The sequence below is a fragment of the Fusarium phalaenopsidis genome (genome assembly GCF_050370095.1).
Source record: "Fusarium phalaenopsidis strain FUZ10S chromosome Unknown contig_32286, whole genome shotgun sequence".
Classification (NCBI taxonomy): domain Eukaryota; kingdom Fungi; phylum Ascomycota; class Sordariomycetes; order Hypocreales; family Nectriaceae; genus Fusarium; species Fusarium phalaenopsidis.
Window position 1 is genome coordinate 3,296,449 of NW_028145413.1, and position 18,406 is coordinate 3,314,854.

The following is an 18,406-nucleotide window of genomic DNA, read 5'->3' on the forward strand; positions in this document are numbered from 1 at the left end:
AGGCCCTGTCAATTCATCAAGGCATGATTGGCCATGCTATTGCTCGACAGACATTTTTCTGCATGACATGCAATCGGGAGTTAAAACCAGATACGCCTGAGCGAGACCACGCTCGGCTAGTGGAAGCTGGCAACCCAACCGGACAACGATGATGCCAAAGTTGCCACTTACATCACAAGAAGCATGGACAGGAGCGAGTGCCGAATGCAGATGGATCCTTTACACGCGTCGAGAATCGTGGGCAGAAACGTGAACAACATCGGTTGTGGGTTGCGGCAGGAAATCCGGATGTTTGTGGCAACTCCGCCTGTGCAGCGCCTCGGGGGCCAGGTTCGTCCTTCTCAGGGTTCATGTCGGATGCGAGGTGCGCAAATTGTGCCTCATTTCTCAATTATCAAGCAAAGCAAAACATCCTCAAAGACAAGAGACAGGAGTGACAGCCTCAAGCCCGAGAATTAAAGGCAAGAAATCATATCTGGACCCACGACGAGGACGCTTTACTTCGAAAACATGGCGCAAAGGGTGTGGCAGGGACGAAATGGAGTGAGCAGGTGGTCAGTCATTTCCCGCTCATGACTGCGCAGTCTCTCAAAGAGCGTTTCGTTTTTCTCAAAAAACGAGATTCTGCGAAAGGGAAGCCGAATGGTGCAAAAAGAGCAGGTCGAGGAAAGGCGCTGAACTGGACTGATGCTGAGTTGCAGCTCTTGAAAGAAGCAATAAGAGAAGGCAGAACTGCGAAGAGCCTGTCTAAAGCCTTGGTTGGAAGGGAAATAACAGCGATCAATACGAAAATGTCATGGCTAAGAAAAGTCAAAGAACAAATATAATATTATATCAGTCTCTAAGGCATCCAGTCGTTGCGTCGGGAGGGGTTATGCTATGCTCCCAAGCCCAGCTTGAGGTGAGGCTTGAAGTATTCTGTATTTACTGCATAGCTGTGTGTCAGGTGAGTGGTCCTGCCCCGCCGTTTGGCTCACGCCCCGTTACTGCAATAAAGGGGGATCACTTTGCTGCTTGGGATACGACGTCATTTCTGAGAGGCTGGAGCAGCGATGAAATGAATACGGTATACGACAAAGCAAACAATAGCTGCGTGCAAAAGATTGGATTGGCTAAAAAAAGAGATATGTTAGTGTGAAGCCTGTTATCATCCTACCCGTGTTTTCTCAGCTTGTCTCGCCCAATTTGGGAGAATTGGACAATCAGCGGATGCTGGCGTATTTATTGTAGGCAACTCCTTTTCATCGAGTTAGGTAAAATGTCCCCTGCATCTCACACGAGCGCAGCTTCCATATACTTTTCTGTGCTGTGGAAGGTGAATAGATAAGCATCGCCTTGCTCTTGCTTCTTCTTCCATAGGGCTTTTCATCGACTTCCATCTTTAGGCCCTCGGTCCAAAACTTGAAAACCTCCAATCTCCTAACATATCTTCGCCCACGCGCTCTCGCCAGGCTTCCATCAATTCGCCCGGCCGCCTCAAATCACTCGCTACCTTTTCTCATACTCAGCGTACCACTTATTGCATGCGTTATTCGCTCTTTGCCCCATGAATCCGATCAAGAATGTCAGACTGCCATGACGATGAAGCTTCCGCTTTTTCGGAACTCACGCCGCACAGCACCGACGGCGCGTTGGATCGCGTGCTGCGAATGGGGCAGAAGCCAAAGGCAGTACCTGCAATCTTTGTCCATGCAGGGGCTGGATTTCATAGCCACCAGAATGAGCACATTCATCTTCAAGCCTGTGTTGCGTGAGGCTTACTCGACTGTTCCTCGTGCGTACCTCGACTGACGATGATAGGGCCGCCGAGATGGGAATGAGATTTCTCAAAGCTGGTTCCACGGCGACCGAAGCAGTTGAAGCCGCCCTACGAATCCTCGAGGATAAGGAAATCACTAACGCCGGATACGGCTCAAACCTCTCCATCGACGGCGTCGTGGAGTGTGATGCCACCGTTGTCGATCATCTCGGTCGTAGCGGCGCCTGTGGTGCCGTTCCGAGTTCGTCTTTCAGATCCATGTCGACACTTCAATAACTAATGCCGCCTCAGATATTCGAAACCCAATTTCCCTCGCCAAGCTTATTCTAGACAAGAGCAACAAGCCTCTCAGCCTTCGTCGAGTTCCTCCAAATGCTCTGATCGGCGAGGGCGCCAAGGCCTTTGCTGAAGAGCATGGCCTCATTACATGCCCCAACGAGTACATGGTTTCGAAAAATGCCCGAGATCGATTCCTACGCTGGCAAGAAGATCTAAAGCGGGCCGAGACGAAGTCAAAGGACTCCAGGGCTTCTCCAGAGGTTGGCGAGACAAGCATCGGATGTCCTCCATGTCAGTACGACACAGCTTCCACACCGAAGCCGCAGCAATCCTTCCCCCGGGATCACAGAGCAGCTATCATGGCAGGCACATGGAACGAGGGGCAGCCTGATTCTCCCTGGATGGGCACTCCGATCCAGGAAGCAACCACACCCTCAACCGACAATTCTTCAACGACTAGCTACTTTCGAACCATGGGCACCGCCGCACCTACAGTGGGACGGTCTTCTGTCCGGGCGACTGCGGAGAGGCTATCGCCGAGTTACGCCGGAGTTGCAAGAGGTGCGCAGGGCGCATCGCCATCGTCATTTCGCTCCAGGCCCATCTCCAGGAAGCCCGGATCGCCCAGTCAAGGAAATCCCGCGGACGACAAGCCTTCTAATCTGGAAAACACGGAGCCTCATCAAAAGCAGCATGAACATTCTCCGAACCGCGATGGTTCTGCATCGCCACAGTCACGGGCTAAACCCATGGATTTCGAGGAGTATGATGCTGGTCAGCAAGACCTGGCGAGTCCTCGTGGAGTTAAGCGACCCTCCAGTCCAGATGAGAGAGCAGAGGGCAACTCTCGAGCCATCAAAGACAGCTTCCGGTCTGGGACTGGGAACGAGGACTTCATCACAGACACTATTGGTGCCATTGCGATTGACGAGAGAGGTCATATTGCTGCTGGATCGTCCTCAGGGGGAATTGGAATGAAGCACCGAGGTCGACTTGGACCAGCAGCCCTGGTTGGAGTTGGCACTGCCGTTGTCCCATGTGATGAAGAAGATGAAGATCAGATCAGCGTTGCTGCCGTAACAAGTGGCACTGGAGAGCACATGGCTACGACAATGGCCTCCCAAAGATGCGCCGAAAGGATCTATCATGGGACAAGGCGCGGCAAGGGTGGAATCAATATCCAGGATGACGACGAGGATGCCATCATGGAGTCTTTCATTGCTGATGACTTCATGAACCACCCTGGAGTCAAGAACTGCCACTCAGCTGGCGCCATCGGTGTCATGGTTGTCAAGAAGACACAGACGGGGTATTATTTGTACTTCGCCCACAACACTGACTCGTTTGCTTTGGCCTCGATGGGTGGTCTAGAGAAGCAACCGAACTGCACCATGTCTCGGCTTCCGGATAGTGCTAAGATTGCCAAGGGCGGACGCAAGGTTCGTTTTGATTGAGTCAATACTGGGCTTCTGAGATTGGAATATGGAGTTTGGCAACTTTAGACATTAGACTCCTGTCTCAGGGCTTGATCGATATGGGTTTGAGGCCAAGCTGCAGCTACTACGGCGTGAGATGGATGGTTTAGTCTTTTTCTCCATCGCTAGACTCGATATGATACCCTCTATTCCTAGAGACATTGCATGCTTTATTTATTCAATATGCTCAAAATTGGTTTTTGATGTTCTGCTCTAAGTCACGTAGGTTGTCACTTGAATGTGTCGGCTGTGTTTGCCCCTGAAGCCCAGGAATAGATGCATTATTCTGTCTTAATCGTTGTAGGTATCTCGTTATTATTTTAATTGGTCTATTATACAAAATAGGTAGCGATTCATCATGGACGAGGTGTCCCCGTCGCACTCCCCGTCTCTTCCCGTGAACCCCCGTTGACGATTCTCCGCTTCTTCTTCTTCTTCCGAGGCACGACGGCGGGCTTGGCGCCGTAGTTGCCCAGCGACAATTTCGTGCCACATGTAAGGCACTCGGAATTCTCTGGCAGCTCGCAAAAGATGCTGAGGCAGATGGAACAGACAAAGCCAGTGTCAACAACTCGGCCGTGGCAGAAGCACGCCGCGCGAAAGTCGACCGTATCATGGGTCGGCGCGACGAGAGCCTCGCGAGCCTCGGTGTCGGCGATGAGGCCGAACATGAGATAGGTGAGCAGACCCTGGGGATGGGTGGCGGCGAGGTATGTGCCGCCCGTGTTGAAACAGGCCTGTTGTAGAAAGGTCGGGTCGCCGGTGAGGGAGAGGGTATCGATGGCGACCTGGGCGTGAGCGGCGGCGAAAACGGCGTTCATAGTAGGGATGTATTGCGAGGGCTCCGAGTCGGACACGGAGATGACGAGGATGCGGCCGCGTACGGTGGGAGGTGCCGTGGTGGTGGCCTTGTGGCTGTCCTCGAGGTTGGCGGTGGGCGAGCAGAGAGCTTGCGCAGCCTTGTTGATGTGGCAGAGGGCCAGTGTTAACGCCCCTGATAGTTGTGTCGTGGTGGCGGCGAGGTCAGCCTCGGTCGTCTGATCCATGAGTTTCCTCACAGAGTCCAGGACGGCGGCCTCGATCTGCGCAAACTGGGGGAACTTGTTGGCCGACGACGTCAGAGCCGGGGCAGCGTCCTTCATAGATACATCGCCCGAGGCATCGCGGGTGGGCTTGGGTGGCGTCGGGTAGAGCCATTGTGCGCGGTCGACGTGGGCGGCAATGAGGGCGACTTGGTTGGCGTTGCTGAAGGCGAGATGGGCGTTGACGAAGACGAGGATATTTGCGATGGCCCTAGACAGAGGTAGGACATTACCGATGGCAGCCCATGCTCGCGGATTCGTGTCAAGGACGATGGTTAGGAGGGAGGGCGTGTCCTCGCGGGTGCTGACCTCGTAGTGCTCCGAAACATCGACGGCGTCCATGATGAAAACGAGGCGGACGTGGTTGTGAGGATGTCGGTTGGGGAGACGGCTACGAGGCCGTGGAGGAGATGAACGCTGCGCAAGTGAGACAAGTTGCGCTGCAGGTCGTGACGCTGAGAGGCGAGAAACGTTGACGCGGGCAGCCCAAGGCAGTCAGACAAAGAATGGCGTCTGCAAGGGCAATGTTGAGGCTCAAGTTGGACGCTGAACGGCGGCTGGCCTAGTGGTTATAGCGTCCCGGTCTGTGCGACGACTTGCCGCGATCTCAGGCCGCCCCGAGGATGAAAGACATGAGCCTCGAAGCCCGGAATATCACGACCGACTAGAAGATCCTGTCGTGCGAGCCCAAGAATTTCTTCTCACGACTGCAGGGATTGAAAGGGTAAAAAAGAAAAAATCTAGTCGTTCGCTGGACGTCATCCGTTGGAGCAGGGTGTGGGAGCATCACGAATGGGACGCGGCTGCGAGCACCAATCAGCCCCTGGAGCAATCCCCCTAGCGCAGCGCCCGTAGACGCCAAAACACGTGATGAAGCTCCCAAAGCGGCGGGGGGAGCATGGGCTTATCAGCGGTCGTGGTTGGGGGGTTTGCGGCCACTAGGAAAAAGCAAGGTTCTAGCGCTTCTAGTGGTCTCACAGGACAGGCTGATTGATGAGCTGGGTTGGATGAGGGGCGTTATCGATTTACATCACGGGCTCCTGTTTTGGGCCTCGAGCTTTTCCATTGTTTTCCTTTCAAAACCAGGACGATCGTCCAACCCGAACATCTCACATCATCTATTTGATAATAGCCGAGGATTCTTCTTTTTCTCATGGCTGAACCAGCCAAGCAGGAGCCTCCGGCTCCTTCTCTGGAGGACCAGACCCTCATCGTCTTTGCGCGCTTGATGGAGGGTGGCCAGGAGGACAATGAGACGTGCCGTGACCTCGACGAGCTAACCAAGCTACTCAACGACGACTATGAGACCCGCCAGAAGGACAAGTCCCACGAGACTATCTGCAAGGTCATCGACGGCGACTGCGTTGACACGGTTTTGTGCTATCTCGATATGCGACAGCCTGAGATAGTCCGTGGGCACGCCACTCTTTCAACGTCGGCCTACCTCAAGGCTGCCGGCGACGACGGCTCCAAGAAGCTATCGACCTTTTTCTTTGACCGTGTCCGGAGAGGCACCTACGACGACTACATTGTCGCCTTTTGCGTCGCAGCCGCCACTTTCCCCATCGTCCCGGATCTCACCGCAGAGCTCTTCCTCAACGAAGACTTCCTCCCCAGCCTGGGCACTCTGATGCGACGCAAGTGGAAGAGCCGCAAGGTCGAGACGGCCTGTCTGGAGATGCTCAACGCCGCGTGCATGAACTCGCTCTGCCGCGAGGCCATCAACAAGTACTGCATCGAGTGGCTCGAGGAGATTGTTGACCAGGACCTCAGCGAGATCGTCCGCAGCACCAACGCCGACCCCAACCTCCAGAGCGACGGCGGCTCCATCACCATGAGGCGGCACTCGGAACAGGTCCAGTACCTGGCCGCCGTCATCCTGGCCAAGCTGAGGGTGAGAGAGATATGCGTGCGGTGCTTTGTTCACGACTAACTAACTCAGAATTCAAGGCAGTTCCCGCGAAGCCCGCCCCCGGTGAGGCTAGCCAGTCGAGGATTGAGCCAGCCGTCACTAGTATTGAGGACCTCTCTGGCATGTTCACCAAGATGATCCTGCGGGATGAAGATCACGGAAGAAAGCACTCCATCGAAGGTCTGGCATATGCGTCTCTTCAACCCAAGGTGAAGGAGTCGATTGTGAGCAACCCTGAGCTACTTCAGAAGCTCGTCAAGACTCTCAGTGAGGCGCAGCCGCGCTCTCCGACCACCTACGGAGCCTTGAGCATCTTTGTCAATCTCACAAAGTACCTCCCCAACCTCACCGAGGAGGAGAAGAAGATGAACCAGCTCAAGGCGTACGCCAACGCCGCTGGGAAACTCGGCGGACCGGACCCCCTGAACGACGACGAGCACGTTGCGAAGAGGTGTAAGCTGGTGTTCGATGCCGGCATCACGCCTGTGCTCGTCACTCACAGCAAGAATGGCTCGCCAGCGTCTCTATCGCTGGTCATCTCTATCATTTTTGCATTGTCCGTCACCAAGACTCTTCGCGGCCAGCTCGCCCAGCAGGGTGCCGTCAAGCTCCTGCTCACAGCATGGATGACGCTTCCCCAGACTGAGGCACCAGCCCGCCGTCTCGCCGCGCAGGCCCTTGCCCGGATTCTCATTAGCACAAACCCTGCCCTCGTCTTTGGCGGCAACCGATCAAATCCCATCAGTGCCGCGATTCGGCCCCTTGTGTCTATCGTCCCTCCTGACCCAGCTGCCGAGACGAGAGACCTCCTCCCCTCCTTCGAGGCCCTTATGGCACTGACTAACCTAGCCTCCATGGACGATGAAGATACGAGACGCAGCATCATTGCGACCGCGTGGTTCCAGATTGAGGAGCAGATGCTCTCATCCAACGCCCTCGTCTCCAAGGCAGCCGTCGAGCTCGTCTGCAACCTCGTCCAGGCGCCTGAAGCCATCGCCCTGTACGCTGAGGAGACCGCCAAGGCTCGAAACCGCCTTCACATTCTCCTCGCCCTCGCAGATGCCGAAGACGCTGGAACCCGTAGTGCGGCTGGCGGCGCCCTGGCCTCGCTCACATCCTTCGAGGGGGTCATCCGCGGCATCATCAACAGAGAGCGCGGCGTCAAGGTTGTCCTGTCCATGTGCGTCGACGACGACGAGAACATCCGGCACCGCGGCGTGTTTGTGGTCCTTAACTTGGTGACGGCCGAGGGCGAGGTCGGTGAGCTGGCACGGCAAAAGATCAAGGATGAGGACGGTGTCGAGGTCCTCAAGGAGTGTCTGAAGAAGAGCCGGAGACCCGAGGTTCTCGAGGTGACGGTGCAGGCCCTCAAGGCTCTGCTGGGGGACAAATCATGAACATGAGGCAGTGGTGCATATATATGCTGGCCATGAGTTGGCAATTTGTTTGTCACGCACGAGTTAATGCAGCGGTTCTTTTTATGAGGACAATGATTACAAGTGTCGCAATGAAAAAAATCTATCAAAATTTCCCCCTTTTAAAGCGCCGTGTCCCTTTTTTTTAACCATTTCATGCCTTGGTATCAACCCTGTTGAGAATAGCAACGCCCTCGACATGTCCAGTTTGAGGGAAGAAGTCAAAACCCCTCAGACTCTCAATCTCGTACCTCTCACCCTCGCCCTCGCCGCGCACCAAGACGCCAACGTCTCTAGCCTGGGTGTGCACGTTGCAGCTGACGTAGAGCACGCGGCGGGGACCAAACTTGCGCAGCTGGCCCAGGAAGTCGGCGTCGCAGCCCTTGCGTGGGGGGTCGAGCACGACGACGGTCTCATCGCGGTTGTACGTGACGCTCTTGAAGAGCTCGCCTGCGTCGGCGGCAATAAACTTGCAGCGATCCTCGTTGAGGCCGTTGAGAGCGGCGTTGCGGCTTGCATAGGCGATCGAGTCGGCAGCAATGTCGATACCAATGGAGTGCTGGAAAAGAGATGACAAGGTGATAGTGAAGAGACCAGAGCCCGAGTAAGCGTCGATGAGGTACTTGATCTCCATGCCGGAGCCAGCGGGGGGCAGGATCCGGTCGCGGACGTAGGTGGTGAAGGATGGGAGGATGGAGTTGTTGTTCTGGAAGAAGGACCCGGCGGGGTTGGTAAAGGTGTAGGGGCCGATGTACTCGGTGGTGGTGGCTTTGGAGTCGGTGATGCAGGATTTGATGTCGACTGTGTCTTCGTTGTCGACGCGGACAGTGTGAGGGGGTAGTTCGGAGGGTATATCTTGGCTGTCCTTTGGCAGACGTTGTGTGTTTTCTCGCAGGAGGAGGGTAGCGCCGCGTTTATAGTCCTTGAACTCGCTCTGCATGCGTTCCCTTTCCCTTGCCATACCTAGACGCACGGCACTGGTGCCGATAGGGCAGTCCTCAATATCCAACACCTTTCGACGGCCCTTTTGCATGAATCCAATATCAGGACAGCTCTCAAAGGGGACGCGGGGGTTCTTCCCCCTCTTGCTGGGACGGAATCCAGGGGGTCCGTCAAAGTGCGGCGTCAACTTGGTGCGGTATCCATACTGCAGAGGGCTTCCCATTGTGTCTTGAACAGTAGGCACGACGGCAGGATCGAGGTTGGAAAAGTTCTGGTACGCCTTTTCGAGGACGCGCCTCTTGAGGCGGAGCTGCTCCGCGTAGTCGAGCATCTGGAACTGGCAGCCGCCGCACGAGGCAAAGTACTTGCAGCTGATGCGGGCATCGTCGCGCAGAGGAGAAGGCTTGACGACAGAGATGAAGTCGGACATGGTCTGGTTGTCGCGGCGCACATGGCGGAAAACCTTGACCCTCGCCAGGTCGCCGGGTACGGTGAAGGGTACAACGTAGACCTGATTCGAGCCAGGTCTCATAGCCAAGCCCTCTCCCGTAGACGACAGCTCCAGAACCTCAACCTCTGTCTCGGTACCCTCCTCCGGAAGAACCTCGACGCCGCTCTCAGTCCCCTCTCCATACTCAACCGCCCTCATCTTGAGCAGCGCCTCGACGTCATACTTGAGGACTTCCTCAGACGACCCCTCAGTGATGTTCCTCTCCCGCTTTGTCTTCTTCTGCTTCCACTGTCGATTGTTCTGCTGGTTGGGCCTCTTGTTGAAGGGCTTTTCTGTGTGGCCGTTGCTTTGTGAGTGGCCGTTGCTTTGTGAGTGGCCGTTGCTTTGTGAGTGGCCGTTGCTTTGTGAGTGGCCGTTGAGCATGGCGGGTGCTGTTGCCTCTGCCTGAGCGGTCGCCATGGCTGCGAATGGGCGGAGATTGTAAGGGCGCGCTCTTCTTGTGAGAGAGACGAGTGGCAGAAGCCTCAGTCGTCTCATGGACGACCCAAGGATATTTCTGGAGTGTTGAGAGGAGCGATTTTTGAATTTGCGATTGCTCACACCTTTTTGAAGTTTTACAAGATTTCTTTTGAGTCTAGAATGAGACAGAGGAAAGGTTCTTGCAGGTGCCCCACTTTGAGATTTTGGGGTCCTTGGGCTGCGTTTTAGGCTTTGTCTGATTGGCTGATGACATGAGCGGCTGTCATTGGTCGGAGTTTCTATCCTCCTCCGAAACCAGGACAGGAATTGTATCCAACAACGATAATAACTCGTCTTTGATCTATCTCTTGTCTTGAGACTATTACTTGAGATAGACGTTGTACCTGACTACTTACAAGACACTTCACCTTGATTCTTCACATGATGAGTTGCTTATACTTCTTTCATGCATTGCACATACCTACATCTACCCTCGTCGTCTGACAATCTGTACAACAGAAAAAGAAGCCATTTGACCACCCCGGGGTCCCATGCTAAACACATACCAAATAGGCTTATACTGTACAACACAACTTTTCTCATTAGCAATGTCCTCACGCGCTCACATCAACAACGCACTGCGTAATCTGTAACTTCTATGCCTTCAATAAGCAACGTTTTCCGGCTCATGACTCGGTCGGCTCCTATCACCGCCGCCCCGCTGATTGGTCCCCGGAATGGCAGGTGATGCGACTCACGAGGCCGCTTGCAACTACCGGGGGGTGAACTGCGTCCGTCCCATCCCGCCCTGGCCGGAGATCGGACCCGGGGTCTCATCACGTCAACGCTTCCTTTGCTTGTGCATTTTAAAAATTCGCGATATTTCCCTTTTGCTTAACTTTCAACTCATTAGAGTTTGACTTTTTCCCCGTCTTTGTTCAAAGTTCGGGAATGTTTATCTTGGCGCAGTAACCCTTATAGATAAGAAGCAAGCACTTACAAATGGGCAAGTTTCACAACATCCTTTCAACGTTGCACACTTACTAACCCTTGCCCAGGGCGTGCATTCGGCGTGAGGCGTTTATGCCTGCTCTTTGCTCAATATGGACTGTTAGCAGCCAGCCCTGTCAATGAGGAGTACCTGTTCCGTTCAGAAGGTGGTACCAAAGGCGCCGTGGCGTCCGAGGCTCAGGAGTGCAGCTACATAGGAAGGGATCTGCTCGCGCGTGGTGTAAGTCTACAAACAACACTTTATGCCCGTTTCTACTTGCTAACAAATATAGGGAAATGCTGTTGATGCCATGGTCGGAACCACCTTTTGTGTCGGCGTCATCGGCATGTATCACTCGGGCATTGGCGGAGGTGGATTCATGCTTGTGCGAGATGAAAAGGGCAACTATGAAGCCATCGACTTTCGTGAGTCGGCTCCAGCCGCAGCCCACGAGAACATGTACCAGGGCAATGTCGAGGGAAGCATCCACGGAGGCTTGTCTGTCGGTGTACCTGGTGAGGTTCGGGGGTTGGAGTACGCTCACAAGAAATACGGTGTAAGTATCAACAGGCCTCCTTTTATCTTTGCTCGCTAAACTGAGTCTGCAGAAACTCCCATGGAAGACCGTCATGCAAGGGGCTATCAAGGTAGCCAATGATGGCTTCAGAGGTAAGAGCCAGGTTGGCCGCTGTGAGTGTCGACTAACTCCATAACTAGTAAATGGCGACATGAACAAGTTTGTGTCCAAATTGTCCACTGGAAAGTACAACTTTCTCGTGGAAGACCCTTCATGGGCCGAGGATTTCACTCGAGATGGTTCGTTACTCTACCCCTGAACTAGAACCCGCGCTGATGGTATGCAGGTCAACTTCTCCGAGAGGGAGACACTATCATAAGGCCTCGATATGCACGGTGAGTGGAAAGCCTACAAGTACTTGTATCTCTATTAACATATTCAGCACTCTTCAGGCCATTGCCGAGCATGGCTCTGAAGCCTTTTATACCGGCCCCATCGGTAAGCCCCTGAGTCCAGACAAAATACACTCCTAACACATCCCAGCCGAGAGCATGATCAAGACGATCCAAGAATCCAACGGCACAATGACACTCGAGGACCTCGCAAACTACAAGGTCATCTCCCGAAAAGTCCTGCACACCGAATATAAAGGCTACGACGTTTACGGCATCAGCTCCCCCGCCGGTGGCGCCGTCTCCCTTAACATCCTAAACACCATGGACGGATACGAGGATCAGAGCCAGGACGGAAACCTTACGCTGCACAGATACATCGAGGCCATGAAGTTTGCGTACGGGGCTCGGCTGCGGTTAGGGGATCCCGACTTTGTTGACGATGTGCCCGATTTTGAGGAAGAGATGCTCAACGCGACGACGGCTGAGAAGATTCGCAGCCGTATCGACCCCCTGACTACGCAGGACATTGAGAAATATGATCCCTCGAGGATCTACTCATCTAATGGTCATGGAACCTCTCACATTGTCACGGCGGATGCGGACGGCATGGCTGTCTCCCTGACCACGACTGTCAACCTCATCTTTGGATCGCTCCTCATGGACAACCTCACCGGCGTCATCCTGTAAGTCTTTCCTAGATGTACCCCTAACTTCGCCAAACTCACCTACTAGAAACAACGAGATGAACGACTTCTCCATCCCTGGCGTCCCCAACGAGTTCGGCTTTGCCCCAGCTGAGGAGAACTTCATCCGCCCAAACAAGCGCCCCCTATCCTCATGCACACCCATAATCGTCTCCCTCAAAGATGGTACTCTAGTAGCTGTCCTCGGAGCCGCTGGCGGCTCCCGCATCATCTCGTCCACGACCCAAGTCGCCTGGCGCATCCTCACCTCGCCGTCGTGGACCGTCAAAGACGCTGTCCGCGAGCCCAGGATGCACAACCAGCTGCTGCCTAACCAACTCCTCCTCGAGAATAGGTTCAGCCGCTGGGAAGTTCCCGCGCTGAGGGCCAAGGGGCACAACATTACCTGGGTTGAGGAGGGGTTGAGTGCGGTGCAGGCCTTGACGAGGGATAGAGACGGCGTGTTTGATGTTGCAGCCGAGTCGAGGCAGAAGAATAGCGGAGGCTTTACCTTGTAAATCAATAGATAGACTCGTTCGCGTAGCATCTGGATGGCCATGATTTGGTGTTGCATCTCACAAGCATTCGCTGTCAGCTCCGCGCTGTATTCTCTACTCTATATACGACTTCCAGTAGTAAACTGTTTGTAAAAAGGGGGTATCCTTTGGTCTATCATGCAACTTTACTTTCGCCTCACGCTCTACCTCGCAAGCGTCACCAACCGCGCCATCTGAACCGTCCACTTCTTGGCAAACTCCTCCTCAGTAAACCTCTTTGCCGACTCGCGTGCCCTGAGGCGGACTGCCAATGGGTCTGGCAGCGACAGGGCCTTCTCGTAACCATCCGCAAACTCCTCTTCTGTCGTAGCGTGGAAGCCTGTGAAAGTTAGCGACAGTCTAACATGATATAAAAGTCGAGTTGCTTACCAGTTGGCTCGCCGTCGATTGGCACGACGATATCAAACTTGGGCCCAGCACTATCGTGAACGACAGAAATAAGCCCAGCAGCCTGATACTCTACGACGCCAATACCAAAGTGCTCGTTCCACATGCCGTTAACGCCAATGTAGGCCTTCCGCAGCCACTCGAGGATCTCCGACCACGAGGCATCAAGGTGGAACTCGACGCTGTTCTTGATACCCAGCTCGTTGGCAAGGATACGTAGCTGGTATACACGCTTCGAGTCGTGGTCGTCCCTTACGCTTCCAATAAGGATCAGGCGCGCACCCTTAGATGCTTCGCTCTTTCTCTTGAGAAATGTGGCAAAGGACTGCATAATGAGTTGATGGTTCTTCTCGGGTCGGAACTGCGCCAGGTAGACAATGGCCTTTTCTCGTCGCTTCTCACTCTCCTCTGACACCTCGACTTCTTGTTCCATCTCTCGCACAGCGGTAGGGGGGTAGACGACCACGATTGGATCCTTCTTGCTCTTTCCTGTGCGGTATGGACCCCATAGACTCTGGATGTGCCCCTGAGTCCACGTCGAATTGGTCATTACGATGTCCACAGTTGAGCCAACCCATGAGTAGAGCACGGCGAATAGCTGCCAGTAAGTCTTCTTCGCGAAACCTTGCGCTCCAACACCTTTACCAGCGTTGACGCCCTGTGTTCCCACGGCCGAATTGGGGTCCAGAGACTCAAGCATGTCGGTCGAGATTGTTGGGTAGTGTACGTACGCTCCCGTAGGAACCTTGGGGAAGAGGAACTTGGAAAGGCCGAGGGCAAATGCGTAGCCCATGGTGTCGACAAAGACGTCGGGGACGAGCAGCGAGAAGGCGTCCCAGGCGAGGATTATGGAGCCAATGGACTGGCCCAGGAGAGTAAAGTGTGGCCACGAAGAGGCGAGCACCCAGTCTCTCTTGGAAAGGTAGAGGAAAGTAATAGTAGGAGCATGAAGCTCAATGTTGAACCTGTGCTGTCACCGTGTAAGCACGTCTCACCCTAAGGTCGAGCGCTGGCTCACCTTAACCCGAGACAGAATAGCATCCTTTGTAACGTCGTGGTCCCCCGTGTATACGACACACTTTGCGTTTGGCCATCGATCTTGCGTCGCTCGAATAGCAGCCCATAGGACTCGCTCCCCGCCGCCTCCGGCATTGCTTGCGCAGCATTAGCCAAGCCCGGACATTCCCTCCAGATATAAACCTACCAGAAAGGATGGAAGAAGCCAACAACACCATCCCAATCCTTCTGCTTGTCCAGTGTGATCTTGAGGTCATCGTCGACGTCGAATACGAGCTTCGTTTCGGAGCTGCCTTGGGGATCGTTCGCGCGGGCTGCCTTGTCCTCCTCCGTCATGAGCGCCAGGAGGTGGGCACGACGACCCTCTGTTCGCTTTCGTAGTGTCCATCCGAGGAAGTTTCGTAGTGCATTGCCAAGCAAAGGTATGGCGATCAAGAGGAACAATGTCACCCACCCCGAGACAACCGACATCTTCTCGCTCTTGGAGCTGTCGGGGGACGGTGGAATAGGCGGGCTGTCCGCGGGCGCCGCAAACGAGTCGTCGGACATTAGGGATAGTCGATGTTCCGCAGCAGTTGTCGAGTTTCTTCGGTTCTGGCTATCGATGATATGGTAAAGTATCGAGAGTGCGAGGCTGGAGACGTTGACAAGTCCTGCAGCAAGGAAACACCATGAAGAAGCCACGACAAAGGGGAACGGATGGGGTGACGTCGCACCAAAAATAATAGCCCCCGTGGTGGGGGGAAGCTCTAGCCTAGCTCCAGGTAGCTTGCCCGCTGCAGCTGGACGAGCTACAGGGGTCCTGCGCGCTGAAGATGGGCAAGCCCCCGCTATGAGGCTCCTGACCCTAGTCACTGGATCCGACCACGGGCGGAGTCTAGCGGTGTGGGAACGCCGGGTGTCAGTGCTCGCCGTTGACCACGGGGTAAAAGGGAAGATCGGATAGGATGGCGATGCGACGTTGAAGGGTTTGTTCTCAAGTCATGTGAGTTGACAGTTATATCAAGTGATTAATGGCACTGGTCATAAGTGTAGTAGTTCTCCTCTCATAATTCACAACATCACAATGCAGCGGGAGTAGACCAGTCTCTGTTCCCTCATACACAATGTGATGGTGGCCTATCGCTCACTCGTCGAAACTCCTCCAAAGCGCAGGGTGTGATCCGGGACTTAGAAGGGATCATGTCTCATCACACTTGACCTTTTTGAGTTCAGAGGCAGGCTCTCTCACTGACCGCAATACTACGATAATGGCGCCTGTGCGCAACCTCGATGTGAAAGACTTGAGGTCCAAGTTCCACGAGTACTGCAACTGGGTAAGCTTGAACACAACTCAAGTTCCTCCTGTCTCAGTTGTCTCTCCTCTCTAGGGGAATGTTCTGCAACTCGACGAGCTAGCAATAGCAACAAGGCTACCGAAAGTCACAATAGGCAAATTACTTTCCAGATTTGCCTCGTTATTTGTCTTCATAATAGGCACCTATCATCTCAAACCTCTTAAAAGTACAGGCAAACTACGGGTAGGCAGAGTAAAGGGTCTTGCGTGTGTCACTCGAGTATAGCCCAGGCCCAAGGCGTTTCGATCAGTTCCAAACTCAAACTAAGCTCGATATTTCCGGCAAAAGCCCAACCCACGCTCTAGCATATTACTACACAATCGGATCGATCATATGTGACAACCCTTTTGTAGAAATGTGATCAAGACCAGTTTTGTCGGCTTTGGGAGACTTCAACTCTCGAGCCCCAGTTTTATAGGTAGACTGTCTGATGACCAGGTTCACTCTGATTGGCTGTGCGCCACAACCTCTGCAACCTCCCAAGGTCAAGCCTCATCTCATGCAATATCTCATTCACCAAGAAACGGCTCCAATCCTGCGTTCAGGCACTCAATTGCTCTCGGCACTACGCGGAAATGGTTGAAGATGTCACTCTTTAGACGGACAGCACATGTCCTATCACCTCATGCCAGACCCTTTCTCCAAATCAGTACCTCCCGACGTCCGGCCTCAACACCATGCGCCGGCCGCAGGTGCTTCCACCTTGCGTCCACGGTTGGTGACACCATTCGCGTGACTGCTGATGCCTTCAGCTGGGTCCACGTCAACGCCGGCATGCCTTGGTATGTCGCCATTCCACTGCTGGCCATCGGCGTCAACGCCACACTTCGTTTCCCTCTGCAACTCTACACGGCCCGCCTCCGGCAGAAGAGGGCCGAACTGCAACCTTTGATCATGGCCTGGGCGGCTCGTCATGCCAAGGCTATCAGGCAAGAGCAGAAGCACGTTGCTGAACCCATCCAGCGCGTCCGCACCGCAGGCCTGATTGAAAAGTCGCGGCGCAGAATCTACAAGAACTGGGGCACCCAACGCTGGAAGGCCATGACACCAATGATCAGCATCATCCCCTTTCTCACCATCTCCGAGGCACTACGGAGGAAGTGCGGTGCGCCGGTGGGCTGGATCAGCAACTCGGTCGGGTTGGGCAGTTCGGACTCGGTGACTGCAGGCGTAGGTGCTGCCAGCAGCATGTTTGACGAGTCATTGGTCAACGGGGGCTGCCTCTGGTTCAACGACCTCAGCAGCATGGATCCCTACTTTGGGCTCCCCATCATTTGCTCGGGCATCTTGGTATGGAACACTTGGGGCAAGATGTCTAAAGAGCAGCTGCAATCTCTGTTGACCATAAACCTGCCGCCGGACAGCAAAAAGGTCGACACCACGCCAAGAATACAGAAGCTTCTGGGCAGGATGTTGCTTCTGATGCCAACCTTTCCGCTCCTCTTTGCGGATCTGCCGAGCGCCATCTTCCTCTATTGGGGTTCCTCATTTGCCCTCACAGGCATCAACGAGATAATCCTAAATCGTCTGGTCCCCAGAAAGGAGCCTAAGTTCAAATCTGAGATGCCCAAGCAAGCAAGTTTACCGTTTCTAAGGGGTCCGAAACAACCACCTTCTTGATTACTCAGTTGAAAGCACAAAGCATCTTGATTAATCCCTCTTATGTACCTACAAACATGTACTATACTCTTAAAAACTTGTGTATCCCCAGAAAACTCCGATAGACGCCGTCAAGATAAAAAGAGCCACCCATAATCATCGCACGCTGAGCTCTAATATCTAGTCAAGGACAATGGCCAGAATAACAATCGTCATGATAACTGCCAGGATCAGCAACAGGCAGCAGCTCTTGTTGCGAGCTGCCTTCTGATAACGCGCGGCTTGTCGGTTCTCGACGTCAGCCTGTCGCGTATCGTCGCGGATATTCTCCACGTTATCCGCAATGGATCCAAGCTGCTCGCCCTGTTCATTGACGATCTGCGCGACCTGTCGGAAGAGCACATTCAAGTCGCCGACACCCTGCTCAATATTGCGAATCTCCTCCTCGCGCTCGATGATAAGGGCCTCCTGGAAGTCGACCTCGTCCTGCTGCGCAAGTTGCGAAATCTGCTGCTGTTGCTGTAGCTGCTCCAGCTGGGTATCGGATGGCGCACCGGGTTGACCGGGCTCGGCCTCTTGCGCGGCGCGCGCGGCGGTGACGGATGCGCGCTCCTTCTCGAGGGCTCGTCGCTGCAGGCCCTGGAACTCTTGGAGGGCAGCCTGGAAATCGCTCGAGACCTTTGTCTGCTCGTACTTTTGTTGCTTCTGGTGAGGGGTTAGCATGCGATCACACAAAGCCGGTTTGCGATACGCACTGTCAGGTCATCCCAGGTCTGAAGTCTTTTGACGCCCTCGCCAATCTCGCGGCACATCTCCCTCGTCTTCTCCATGCTGTTGTGAACCCGCTCCCGCAGGCGCGGTGTATCCTTCTTGGTTCCCAGAACGTTGACATCGTTGGCGAGCTTTCGGTTGCTGTTGAGAAGCGACTGCAGCTTGCTCTTGAGATTGTATTGAAGTTCCTTGAAGGCTGGGTCGTCGGTGTAGCCGCCGCCCCGGCCGGACTCGAGATCAAACGACATGGCTGTGAATTCTGACGGTCCCGATTTCGCGTTTGAAGGTATGGATCGATTCAAAGATAAAAAAAAAAAATAAAAAAAGACGAGATTCTGAATGCGCAAACAGTTCGCCGTTTCCGTTGCTTCGTCAAAT

General features: G+C 54.2%; 8 protein-coding genes across 8 annotated transcripts; 4 read left to right on the top strand and 4 right to left on the bottom strand.

Annotated features, from left to right (window-relative positions):
* Nucleotides 1-1,810: 1,810 nt before the first annotated feature.
* LRP88_03301 (nucleophile aminohydrolase) lies at nt 1,811-3,492 on the top strand (the record flags this gene model as incomplete). The annotated part of the gene is made up of 2 exons (XM_083239928.1): nt 1,811-2,000; nt 2,051-3,492. 2 exons carry the CDS (start codon nt 1,811-1,813, stop codon nt 3,490-3,492), a joined length of 1,632 nt encoding a protein of 543 aa, XP_083105058.1.
* Nucleotides 3,493-3,869: 377 nt separating this feature from the next.
* Nucleotides 3,870-4,937, bottom strand: LRP88_03302 (TFIIH/NER complex subunit TFB4; the record flags this gene model as incomplete). Its single annotated transcript, XM_083239929.1, has 1 exon — nt 3,870-4,937. One exon carries the CDS (start codon nt 4,935-4,937, stop codon nt 3,870-3,872), a length of 1,068 nt encoding a protein of 355 aa, XP_083105059.1.
* Nucleotides 4,938-5,748: 811 nt separating this feature from the next.
* LRP88_03303 (myosin-binding striated muscle assembly central-domain-containing protein) lies at nt 5,749-7,904 on the top strand (the record flags this gene model as incomplete). Its single annotated transcript, XM_083239930.1, has 2 exons — nt 5,749-6,489; nt 6,546-7,904. 2 exons carry the CDS (start codon nt 5,749-5,751, stop codon nt 7,902-7,904), a joined length of 2,100 nt encoding a protein of 699 aa, XP_083105060.1.
* Nucleotides 7,905-8,076: 172 nt separating this feature from the next.
* LRP88_03304 (tRNA (uracil(54)-C(5))-methyltransferase) lies at nt 8,077-9,774 on the bottom strand (the record flags this gene model as incomplete). The annotated part of the gene is made up of 1 exon (XM_083239931.1): nt 8,077-9,774. One exon carries the CDS (start codon nt 9,772-9,774, stop codon nt 8,077-8,079), a length of 1,698 nt encoding a protein of 565 aa, XP_083105061.1.
* Nucleotides 9,775-10,382: 608 nt separating this feature from the next.
* LRP88_03305 (gamma-glutamyltranspeptidase) lies at nt 10,383-12,878 on the top strand (the record flags this gene model as incomplete). The annotated part of the gene is made up of 7 exons (XM_083239932.1): nt 10,383-10,416; nt 10,833-11,005; nt 11,058-11,321; nt 11,374-11,434; nt 11,483-11,581; nt 11,826-12,360; nt 12,410-12,878. The coding sequence occupies 7 exons, from the start codon at nt 10,383-10,385 to the stop codon at nt 12,876-12,878; spliced, it is 1,635 nt and encodes a 544-aa protein (XP_083105062.1).
* A 182-nt stretch (nt 12,879-13,060) lies between these two features.
* LRP88_03306 (alpha-1,2-mannosyltransferase ALG11) lies at nt 13,061-14,870 on the bottom strand (the record flags this gene model as incomplete). Its single annotated transcript, XM_083239933.1, has 4 exons — nt 13,061-13,236; nt 13,287-14,274; nt 14,323-14,458; nt 14,509-14,870. The coding sequence occupies 4 exons, from the start codon at nt 14,868-14,870 to the stop codon at nt 13,061-13,063; spliced, it is 1,662 nt and encodes a 553-aa protein (XP_083105063.1).
* Nucleotides 14,871-16,243: 1,373 nt separating this feature from the next.
* On the top strand, nt 16,244-17,278 carry LRP88_03307 (uncharacterized protein; the record flags this gene model as incomplete). The annotated part of the gene is made up of 1 exon (XM_083239934.1): nt 16,244-17,278. One exon carries the CDS (start codon nt 16,244-16,246, stop codon nt 17,276-17,278), a length of 1,035 nt encoding a protein of 344 aa, XP_083105064.1.
* A 159-nt stretch (nt 17,279-17,437) lies between these two features.
* On the bottom strand, nt 17,438-18,276 carry LRP88_03308 (SNAP receptor PEP12; the record flags this gene model as incomplete). Its single annotated transcript, XM_083239935.1, has 2 exons — nt 17,438-17,935; nt 18,013-18,276. 2 exons carry the CDS (start codon nt 18,274-18,276, stop codon nt 17,438-17,440), a joined length of 762 nt encoding a protein of 253 aa, XP_083105065.1.
* Between the last annotated feature and the right edge of the window lie 130 nt (nt 18,277-18,406).